Below are 10,935 nucleotides of genomic sequence, written 5' to 3' on the forward strand. Positions count from 1 at the left end.
TAAAATATATATATTTTATTGATTTTTTTACAGAGAGGAAAGATAAGGGATAGAGAGTTGGAAACGTCTATGAGAGAAACATCGATCGGCTGCCTCCTGCAAACTTCCCACTGGGTATGTGCCCCCAACAAAGGTACGTGCCCGTGATGAGAATCGAACCTGGGACCCTTGAGGCTGCAGGCTGATGCTCCATCCACTGAGCTGAACTGGTTATGGTTATCCAATATGTTAAAGAAAAAAATAACCATCTAATAAAGAGGAAATACGCAGGGGAGGGCATTTGGGGGTGACCAGGTTGTCAGGGGAGTGCAGCTGGGGAGAATTGGGCTGGTGAGCAAACAATAACAATGCAGGTCAGACCTTCTCTGACTTGGTCCTGGGCAACCTGCAGGGACCCATAGCTGCTGGCTGTTAGTATGGCAAGGTGTTTTCACCATCTTTCATCTCTGGACTGTTTCTCCTCTTGTCTTTGTGGCTGGAGCAAATGTGGTACCATCTCACACTGTAGGAGACTCATGCCAAATGGCCTGAATGAAGAAACAATGCCTGTTATTCAGAAACAGCAGGTCCTGAAGAAAGATATGCAAAACCAGCAGCTAAAGGAAGCTACGCAGGGGCATGACAAACTTGCGCTGGAAATCACCTCCCCTTAAGGCCCTGGAGGACCCTGAGTATACTTGGTGTGTCCTTGGGCTATTTGCCCCAAAATAAATTCTTGGAGATTCCTGAGGAAATGAACAGGATTCTGCTCTCGCAACCTAGGAACTACATTACCCAGAAGGCCACGCAAGGAATGCCACCAGGTTGAGCCAATGGGGGCTGAGAAAAGGCCGTTTCCTTTGTTTATTTCTGTGGGCGGGACTAGTCCTCCAGGCGGGTTTTGTCTTCTGTCAGGTCTGTCTCAGGCGGTCAAGAGCGCCGAGAAGAAGGCAGGAGAGAGGTGTTCCCGCCTCACAGCCCATGGGGGGATCCTCCGGGGGTGCAGGAAGCTCGCGCACCGCACGCTCCGGGGCCGGACGGGCCCCGCTGTTCTCGCAGCGGCTGCCGCTCCCGCCCCGCTGCGCCCACGGAGGCCAATGGCGGCGCCCGTGTGGAGGCGGGTGGCCGAGGTGAGTTTGTGTCCCCCGGGCCCTCGCCACCTCCTCACCCCGCACCCCACAGCCCGGTGCGGGCCTGTCCCTCCTGCAGCTCCGTCCGCGGGGAGGACCGTGAGGAAGGCGGAGGGGAGGGAGGAGCGCGGTGGCTTCTGAGGACACAGCCAGTGCGGGGCGGAGAGGACAGGGGTGACCGGCCTCTGAGGTTCCCCTGAAGGTGTGGCTGTGAGGGTTGGCGGGCAGATCAGAGGCTGCAGGGAGGCCGTCACAGCCTCATTGGGGTTTTCCCGGCTGGAAGACAGGCTTCTCACATGCCATGTGCCATGTTCATGGGGGAGACAAACGAGACCCAGTGGCATTGGAGCAGAAAGGGGGCAGAGCCGAGGGAGTGAACCTGGGACTGAAGATGGGAAGGGGATAAAGTTTACCCAGTGGTGTGCACATCTGGAGGAAGTGTGAGCTGATGGTCCCCGAAGCATAAGCCCACTCATGGCTTTGTCTTGGAGACTGTGTGGCCGGAAGGCTGGGGCCCTGCAGGCATCCCCAGAGCTTAAATGGCATTGCTCTCTCCCCTCCCCTCCCTCAATCCTTCCCACCCAACCCAGCTGCTCTGCTGAGGGCAATCCCAGTGAGTAATGGGACTGTGATGAGAGAGCAGCCTGCACTGGCATTAGGGCCTGGTGTCCTCACTAACTGGGTGTCCTGGAGGAGGTTGATGGGGGGAAGGTGTGTAAGGAGTCTAATTACTGGTTGTCAGAGAGACAGCTCTGGTTTCAATTGTCTCCATTCTGACAGGTTGGCGTGACCTTTGAGGACATTGCCCTGTACTTCTCCAGGGAGGAATGGAGCCTCCTTGATGAGGGTCAGAGGCAGCTGTATCTGAATGTGATGCTGGAGAACTTTGAACTTGTATCCTGGCTGGGTAAGACCCTCACTGTCACCAGTGTCCTGGACTTGGCTTTGCAATTTTTCAGGCCCATCCCCGAGGGTGTGCTGTGTCCTCCCATGTAGACTGTAATTCTGCTTGATTCTCGAGTTGCATGGGTAGTTGCTGTCCTGAGGAGGGTTGGTCTGTTTCCACTGCTCCCTTCTATTCCAGAAGTCCCAATTCTCCCCGCTGGACTAAGTTCACAGGGAAAACTTGTGGTTGGTATTGTTGCAGGAAGCCTAAGGAATTTCATCTTGTTTAGTGAGCAAATTATTTTTTATGTATATTTTTTTTGCTTTTGTAAATCTTTATTCTCTGTCCACTGAGCCAACCCAGTTAGGGATGTGTTTTTTTTTCTTTTCTATTTTGTCTGATGGTTGGTGTCACACCCAGAAACTCCTGTCCAAAACAAATCTCCAAAACTTTTTCTCTCTTTTGTCCAGAGGAGGATTAAGTTTTAGTGCTAATATTTAATTCTGTCATGCAGGTTGAGTTACATTTTATCGGTGGTGACCGGGATTGTTGTGTTTACATGAGAGTATTGATTTTCCGCAGCACCATTCATTGAAGAAACTGTATTTCTCTTCTTCTGTGTCTAGTAGCTTTGTGAAAGATTACTTCAAAGTATGTGCCTGGGTTTATTTCTGTGTTTTCTGTTCTGTTTTGTTGATGGATGTGTCTATGTTTCCCCAGCAACACACTGTTTCTTGCTTTCTCTTTGTAATGAATAGAAGTCAGGAAGTTTATGCCACCAGCTTTGTTTTGATTCAAGATTGCCTTTGCTGTTCGAGTTTTTTTTTCTTTTCTAAAATATTTTATCGATTTTTTACAGAGAGGAAGGGAGGGAGACAGAGAGCTAGAAACGTTGATGAGAGAGAAACATCGACCACCTGCCTCTTGCACACCCCCCACCGGGGATGTGCCCCACAACCAAGGTACATGCCCTTGACCGGAATCAAACCTGGGACCCTTGAATCCGCAGGCCGACGCTCTACCACTGAGCCAAACCGGCTTTGGCCTGTTCGAGTTTTTTAATGCCATACATTTAGAGATTCTCTTTTCATTTTCTTTGTAAAATACTTAGGAATTATCCTCAGGATTGCATTTAATCGATAAATTGCATTGTGTACTATAGATATTTTCAACATATTTCTTTTTAAAAAATTCTTTGTTTAAAGTATTACATATTTTATCACATATGTCTGCTTTTTTCCTCATGGGCCACAAAAGACTGATATCATGTGATATGTATCTTTCTCTGGCTTGCTTATTTAGTTTAGTAAAATGCTTCTCAGTCCATCCATGCTGTTGGAAATATCCTGTTTCCTCGAAAATAAAACAGTGTCTTATATTTATTTTTTCTCCCAAAGTTGTACTAGGTCTTATTTTCAGGGGATGTCTTATTTTCAGGGAAACACGGTAGTAAGAGGTCCTTCTTTTTCACAGCAGCACAGTATTCCACTGTGTAGATATACCACAGTTTTTTAATCCACACATCTGCTGATGGGCACTTAGGTTGTTTCCAAATCTTAGCTATGGTAAATTGTGCTGCTATGAATATAGTGGTACATATGTCCTTTCTGATTGGTGTTTCTGATTTCTTGGGATATTTGCCTAGAAGTGGGATCACTGGATCAAATGGGGTTTCCATTTTTAATTTTTTAAGGAAACATTATAGTATTTTTTACAGTGGCTGAACCTGTCTACATTCCCACCTGCCATGCACAAGGTTCTCTTTCTCCCCACATCCTCGCCAGCACTTGTTGTTTGTTGATTTGTTGATGATAGCCATTCTGACAGATGTGAGATGGTACTACATTGTCATTTGATTTGCATCTCTCAGATAATTAGTGACTTTGAGCATGTTTTCATATGTCTCTTGGCCTTCTGTATGTCCTCTTCCAAAAAGTATGTCCTCTTTCTATTTAAGTCCTTTGACCATGTTTTGATTGCATTGTTTATCTTTTTATTAACATGTCTGAGTTCCCTGTAAATTTTGGAGAGTAAACCCTTATCAAATATAGCATTGCTCCAAATATGTTCACGCATGCTGTGGGCTTTCATTGATGGTTTCTTTGCCTTTGCAGAAGCTTTTTATATGGGTGTAAGTGCCATTTGTTTATTTTTTCCTTAGTTTGCATTGCCCTAGATTAGGGGTGTTGAACTCAATCAGAGAAGGGGCCAAAATCTAAAATCCAGCCTAAATCGCGGGCCGAATGGTTTACTGAACAGTCATAAACTGTCATTGTGATGGAAACGCAGCGTAGTGCAGTGATGACAGCGCGGTGCGGGCCACATTGCAAGGCCTGGCGGGACGGATTTGGCCCGCGGGCCTTGTGTTTGACACATGTGCCCTTTCTGTACAGTTCTCCTTTATTTGTGTCTGTAATACTGTGTGTCTTCATGGTACTCTTATTCCCATTTCCTATGGCATTTTTTAAAATATATATTTTATTGATTTTTTACAGAGAGGAAGAGAGAGGGATAGAGAGTTAGAAACATCGATCAGCTACCTCTTGCACACCCCCTACTGGGGACGTGCCTGCAACCAGGACACATGCCCTTGACCTGAATTGAACCTGGGACCTTTCAGTCCGCAGGCCCACACTCTATCCTCTGAGCCAAACTGGTCTCAGCTCCTATGGCATTTTTGTTCATGCATAGCTGTCAACTTCCACTGGGATAGGAAAGTTGCTCATATCTATGATCCTGCCATCTTGATGATGTCACTCACATAGGGCTTTTGTCTGTGATCTCATTTGTTCTTTGTTGTTCTACCACCGTATTGATCACACATATTTTCTGTTTTTGAAGATTTGCAGCATGATCCCATGCAATGGCCCAAATGGGATTTAAGTGGAAAAAACATTTGTGCATCTCAGAAGAAACACAACTTTATGAATTGCAGTCTACCCACAGGTGGTCTTGCCTTGGTGAAAGGTCATTGGGGAGAGGAATTCATGGCTGGCCTTTGATACATTCATAGCTAGAAACCCAGTGTTTTGTTACAGTTGCCCATTCCTTACCCAATTATGCTTTTTTGTGCTTGTTGTTGATACTTTGCCAAGGACTCAGTTCTAATAGTGATCATATCTACTCACTTTCCCATCCCACAGATAACCTTAAGCACTCGGACTTTGTACCTCAGCCTCTTTCACAAGTCTCTCTTTGCTGCACTCCAACATTTGTATATACCTGCAGCACCTTGCAGTGCACTCGTATTATTATATTGACGTTGGACTTCATGTGCTCTAATACAATTACTTTTCATTGCTTTGAGCACCTTCAAATTATTCCACACATATTCACATGGTCAGCATGTAACGTCCTAAAGGAAGCCATTTGTGCACGAACAATGTGAGGAGAGCCTTCCTCTCTTCTTTGTTTCCCATCCTGTGCTTCCCTCTCTTGGTAAAATTTTCATCATCGACTGACCTTTGGTGCCACGTAATGTATAGCATCCATTTCCTCAGAGTTTACTTCACTTGTCTTGAAAATCTTTGTATGGAATCAGGCCTTATCAGGACAGATAAACATTTGTTAAGAAGATATTCTGGCCGAAACTGGTTTGGCTCAGTGGATAGAGCATCAGCCTGCGGACTGAAAGGTCCCAGGTTTGATTCTGGTCAAGGGCATGTACCTTGGTTGCGGGCACAGGGGATGTGCAAGAGGCAGCTGGTCGATGTTTCTCTCTCATTGACGTTTCTAGCTCTCTATCTCTCTCCCTTCCTCTCTGTAAAATATCAATAAAATATATTTTTTTTTAAAAAAAAGAAGATATTCTGTTTTTATAAGATCAATATGTCTTTTGCCAATGTTTCCTTTTTTTTAGGTTGCTTTTGTGGAACAGAGACAGTGGAGGAACCAATGGAAGAGAAGGTTTCTGTAAGAGGGTCACAGACAATGAATCCCACGGTAGCCTTGTCTTCCCAGAAGAGCCATCCCTGTGAGAGTTGTGGGCCAGTCTTGGGAAACATTTTCCACTTGATTGAGGAGCAGGGAACCCAACTTGGACAGATACTGTTGAGGTGTGGGTCATGTGCAAAATGGTCTTATTTCATTCCCAAATTTCACCAGCAACATGAGAAAGAGACTTTCATTAGAAGTGTAAAAAGAATTTCACTTAGAAACATCTGCAGTCTCTATACCTCCCAGAATCATTTCATATGTGGAGAGGTTGGGCAGGGTGTCCTTACTGGGTCAGAACATCTCCACCTAAAGGCTACTCAGACCAGGCACAGTCCTAATGCTATTTTGACACATGGGGTAACGTTTCAAAGGCGAAGAAATTGTTACACCAGAAAAACCTGTGCAAAAGACAAAAGGTGCCTCCACACATTTATTCAGGAAAAGGATCTCCATGTTGGAAATCAATGTTTTGTATACTCTGGTTGTGAAAAATATTTTACCAAATTTTCTAGCTTGCATTATCAACAGCGACAAGACACTGGAGAAAGGCCATATCAGGGCAGTGAATATGGGAAATCTTTTTGCAGTAGTAACAGCCTAAACGATCACCAAGCTTTGCACACTGGAAAAAGGCCTTATGAGCACCGTGAATGTGGGAAATCTTTACCTGATAGCAGTAAGCTTCATTGTCATGAGAAGGTACTTTGTGGTAATCGGAGAGTTCATACAAGAGAAAAGCCTTATAAATGCAGTGAATGTGGAAAGTCTTTTACAAGTAGCACTCGTCTCAAATATCATCAGAGAGTTCACACAGGAGAAAAGCCTTATCAATGCAGTGAATGTGGGAAATGTTTTACCTATAGTACTAACCTTCATACTCATCAGAGAGTTCACACTGCAGAAAAGCCTTATAAATGCGGTGAATGTGGGAAATCTTTTACCTGGATGGCTAGCCTTCATACTCATCAGAGTGTTCACAATGCAGAACAGCCTTATAAATGCAGTGAATGTGGGAAATCTTTTATCACTCCCACTAAACTTCATGATCATCAGAGAGTTCATACAGGAGAAAAGCCTTATAAATGCGGTGAATGTGAGAAATCTTTTACCACTAACACCAATCTTCGTAAGCATCAGAGAGTTCATACAGGAGAAAAACCTTATAAATGCAGTGACTGTGGAATGTCTTTCACCTGGGGCACTGGTCTTCATCGTCATCAGAAAGTTCATACAGGAGAAAAGCCTTGTCAATTCAGTGAATGTGGGAATTCTTTTACCTATAGTACTAACTGTTATACTCACCAGAGAGTTCACACTGCAGAAAAGCCTTATAAATGCGGTGAATGTGGTAAGTCTTTTACCTGGTTGGCTAGCCTTCGTACTCATCAGAGAATTCACATTGGAGAACAGCCTCATAAATGCAGTGAATGTGGGAAATCTTTTATCACTACCACTCAACTTCATAAGCATCAGAGAGTTCATACGGGAGAAAAGCCTTATAAATGTAGTGAATGTGGGAAATCTTTTATCACTACCACTCAACTTCATGATCATCAGAGAGTTCATACAGGAGAAAAGCCTTATAAATGCATTAAATGTGGAAAATCTTTTCCCACTAACACCAATCTTCGAAAGCATCAGAGAGTTCATACAGGAGAAAAGCCTTATAAATGCAGTGACTGTGGAATGTCTTTTACCTGGAGCACTGGTCTTCGTCGCCATCAGAAAGTTCATACAGGAGAAAAGCCTTGTAAATGCAGTGAATGTGGGAAATCTTTTACCTGCGGCACTACCCTTTGTACTCATCAGAGAGTTCACATTGGAGAACAGTCTTATAATTGCAGTGAATGTGGGAAATTTTTTACAAGTAGCAACAGTCTTCAGTATCATCAGAGAGCTCACAACAGAGAAAGCCTTTATGAGTGCAATTAATGTGAGATATCTAGCAGTCTAATTTGTAAATTACCTCTTCACAAAAGTCTGGATTTGAAAAGGTTCTTAAATGAGTAGGAAATGTATTTTGTTAGTTAGGATTTAACAATTGTCTAAGATAATCAGTGAAGTCTCATTAGTCTGAATTATATCTCGTACATTTAATCACCTACATTATGTAACATCTCTGCAACTATTTTTGCTGTTCTGTTTGTTTCTTTTAATTTTGGAACACTATATATCTACGTTGCACTTTCTAACATATAAAGATGTCCTGTCGGATCTATGTCACTGCATATTTCTATCACTGAAGGTATTTCCCCTGATCCACCGATAAAGTCCCTACAAATGGCATCAATCACCATCCTCATGTGCCCAGGGAAGCTAACTCTGTTGTCTAATTTAAAAAATATATATATATTTTATTGATTTTGTACAAAGAGGAAGGGAGAGAGATAGAGTTAGAAACATCGATGCAAGAGAGTCATCGATCAGCTGCCTCCTGCACACCCCCTACTGGGGATGTGCCCACAACCAAGGTACATGCCCTTGACTGGAATCAAACCTGGGACCTTTCAGTCCCCAAGCCGATGCTCTATCCATTGAGCCAAACCAGCCTGGCTGTTGTCTAATTTGTTGAAGAAAATTAGGAATATCTGAGCCCTTAGTTCTTGTTTCCCTGTCAAAGTTGTCACATAGGACTGATTACTGCTGTGCCAATAAACATAATGTTGGAGAGTAATTGCCATTTTGAGGGACACACTTTCCCTAGATACTAATGATGAGTTTATTAAGTGCCTAAGTCATAAATGGGACAACTGCCAGTCTCAGATCTCATTCTTTGCAAAATAATGATATCACAGTAAAAATTGCTTTTAACCCTTCCCAGCAAAAACAGCCCCTTTTCCATATACTATATATTGTTATTTGCTGAGATGGATACAATAGGCCAGGACTGGGTGAAATCAGTATTCCATATGGATTGGGGGCATAACCATTTGCCTTTCCAATTTTCACAAGCAGACAGTAAGATGGGTTCACATTGTTTCTTAATTTTAAATATGGCCAATCTATTTCCCACTGGAAGTATTCTAGTATTATTGAGGATGGTCCTTATGCCAGCCAGTTGAACTACTGGGAATTTTAAGTTTAGGATTTAACTGGCACCTGGGCTTTTAAAACACAATGTGTGGCTGAGACCGGTTTGGCTCAGTGGATAGAGCATCGGTCTGCAGACTGTGGGGTCCCGGGTTCGATTCCGGTCAAGGGCATGTACATTGGTTGCGGGCGCATCCCAGGTGCGGGGTGTGCAGGAGGCGGTCGATGTTTCTCTCTCATCGACGTTTCTGGCTCTCTATCTCTCTCCCTTCTGTGGAAAATCAATAAAATATAAAATACAAAAAATAAAAAAACACAATGTTGTGTGTCGCATTTCCCGTTGAAAATTTTCCAAATTCCTGGAGTATTTGTGAGTCCATGTGAGTCCTATAGTGTCTGGCCTGGGCTTCTGCAGCCATTATAGTTGGCCATTGCTTCATAGCCACTTTACATTCCTTGCATTAGCGTAGACAACAGGTCCAGTTGAGTTAGGGCACAGGCACGGTCCCATTGTTAGGTTTGTGCATGAGTTTTTTGTAGAGAGGCAAATCTCTTTAACAAAAAGACAGTGGAGTGCTTGCTTTAGCAGCACATATAGTAAAATTGGAAAGACACAGAGAGGATTAGCATGGCCCCTGTGCAAGGATGACACAAATTCATAAAGCATTTTATCCAGATTTTTTATAAAAATATTTTGAAAAAGACATTGGGAAAACAAAGATGGATATTGGAATTTTATTCATTTTGTACCTTTTTTGCTTTCAGAATAAAGGTTTTTTTTTGTATTAAAATAATATGTTTTCATATTTGTATTGATTTTATACAGCAAGGGAGAGGGAGTTAGAAACATAAATGATAACCCAGCCAGAAGGAATCAGTGGTTCCACATGGACCTATAATCCAGGAGTTCACAGTTCCATTCCCAATCAGAGCACATACCTGCGCCCCAGGGTAGATCTCTTAGTATGGGGAATGCAGGAGGCAGCTGATCAGTGATTCTCATTATTGATGTTTCTCTCTCTCTCTCCCTGTCCTAGTACCCCAGCCTCTACCTGCAGAGACATTCCGAGGCCAGGCACCTCTCACTCCCCCGATGCCCACAACCACTACTGTCTTTATGAGCATTTTAGTGAGAAATGGGACCTGTAAGAAGCCACTGACTCTGCTGCAGGAGGCAGGTGCTGTGGGCACTCGGGTCTCATTGTGGTGTGCCCCACCTGGCAATCTCCAGCGGACTCAGTAGAGCTCCCTGATTCCAGTTGGCTGAATGTGATGATGCTTACTTTGTTGCCAGGATTCCAGGGTTAGATTTTTGAGCATTTCCTCTTTTAATTCTCTCAACAACTGGGCAAGAAAGAGAAAATTACATGGAGGATTATCAGCATTTCAGGACACATCAGACTGAAGACATAAACACAATTTAGAGCACACCTAGAACTTGGCAACCTAGGGCTATCCCAATGATTTCAGAGAACTGAAGAAAATGCTCGAGGCTTACCTAACTTGATTTTTAGTGTGTGTGTGTGTGTGTATGTGTGTGTGTATGTGCTTTTAATCCTGACCCCAGAATGTTTTTTCTTCTTACTTTATTCTCAGTCCCCCTCCCTCTTACATACCACACTCCATTACATGATTCCAAGTCTCTAAATTCATTCCATTTATCAGGTGTTGTTTTGTTTGTTTGTTTTTTGTTAGATTCCATATATGAGTGAGATGAAGTGATCTGTCTTTCTCTAACTGACTTATTTCACTTAGCAGGATGCTCTTCAGGTCCCTCCATGCTGGGTGAAAGGGTAAAAGTTTCTCCTTTTTAAAAATTATTATTATTGCTTCATGGAATTCCATAGTATAAATTTACCATAGTTTTCTATCCACTCATCTATTGATGGGCACCTGAGCAGTTTCCAAATCTTTGCTATTGTAAATTGTGCTCCTGTGAATAGAGGGGTGCATACATTCAATCTGATTGTTTCA

The 10,935-nt window shown here is 43.3% G+C and overlaps 1 protein-coding gene and 1 non-coding gene across 2 annotated transcripts; both read left to right on the forward strand.

Annotated features, from left to right (window-relative positions):
• The first annotated feature begins 316 nt into the window (after nt 1-316).
• On the forward strand, nt 317-7,863 carry LOC123651713 (zinc finger protein 345-like). Its single transcript, XM_045576012.1, has 3 exons — nt 317-1,109; nt 1,890-2,016; nt 5,855-7,863. The coding sequence occupies exons 1-3, from the start codon at nt 813-815 to the stop codon at nt 7,861-7,863; spliced, it is 2,433 nt and encodes an 810-aa protein (XP_045431968.1). The 5' UTR covers nt 317-812.
• A 1,671-nt stretch (nt 7,864-9,534) lies between these two features.
• On the forward strand, nt 9,535-9,642 carry LOC118710287. Its single transcript, XR_004985369.1, has one exon. It is a non-coding gene; the product is annotated as a U6 spliceosomal RNA (small nuclear RNA).
• The last annotated feature ends 1,293 nt before the right edge of the window (nt 9,643-10,935 follow it).

Source organism: Pipistrellus kuhlii, unplaced genomic scaffold (genome assembly GCF_014108245.1).
Source record: "Pipistrellus kuhlii isolate mPipKuh1 unplaced genomic scaffold, mPipKuh1.p scaffold_m20_p_71, whole genome shotgun sequence".
Classification (NCBI taxonomy): domain Eukaryota; kingdom Metazoa; phylum Chordata; class Mammalia; order Chiroptera; family Vespertilionidae; genus Pipistrellus; species Pipistrellus kuhlii.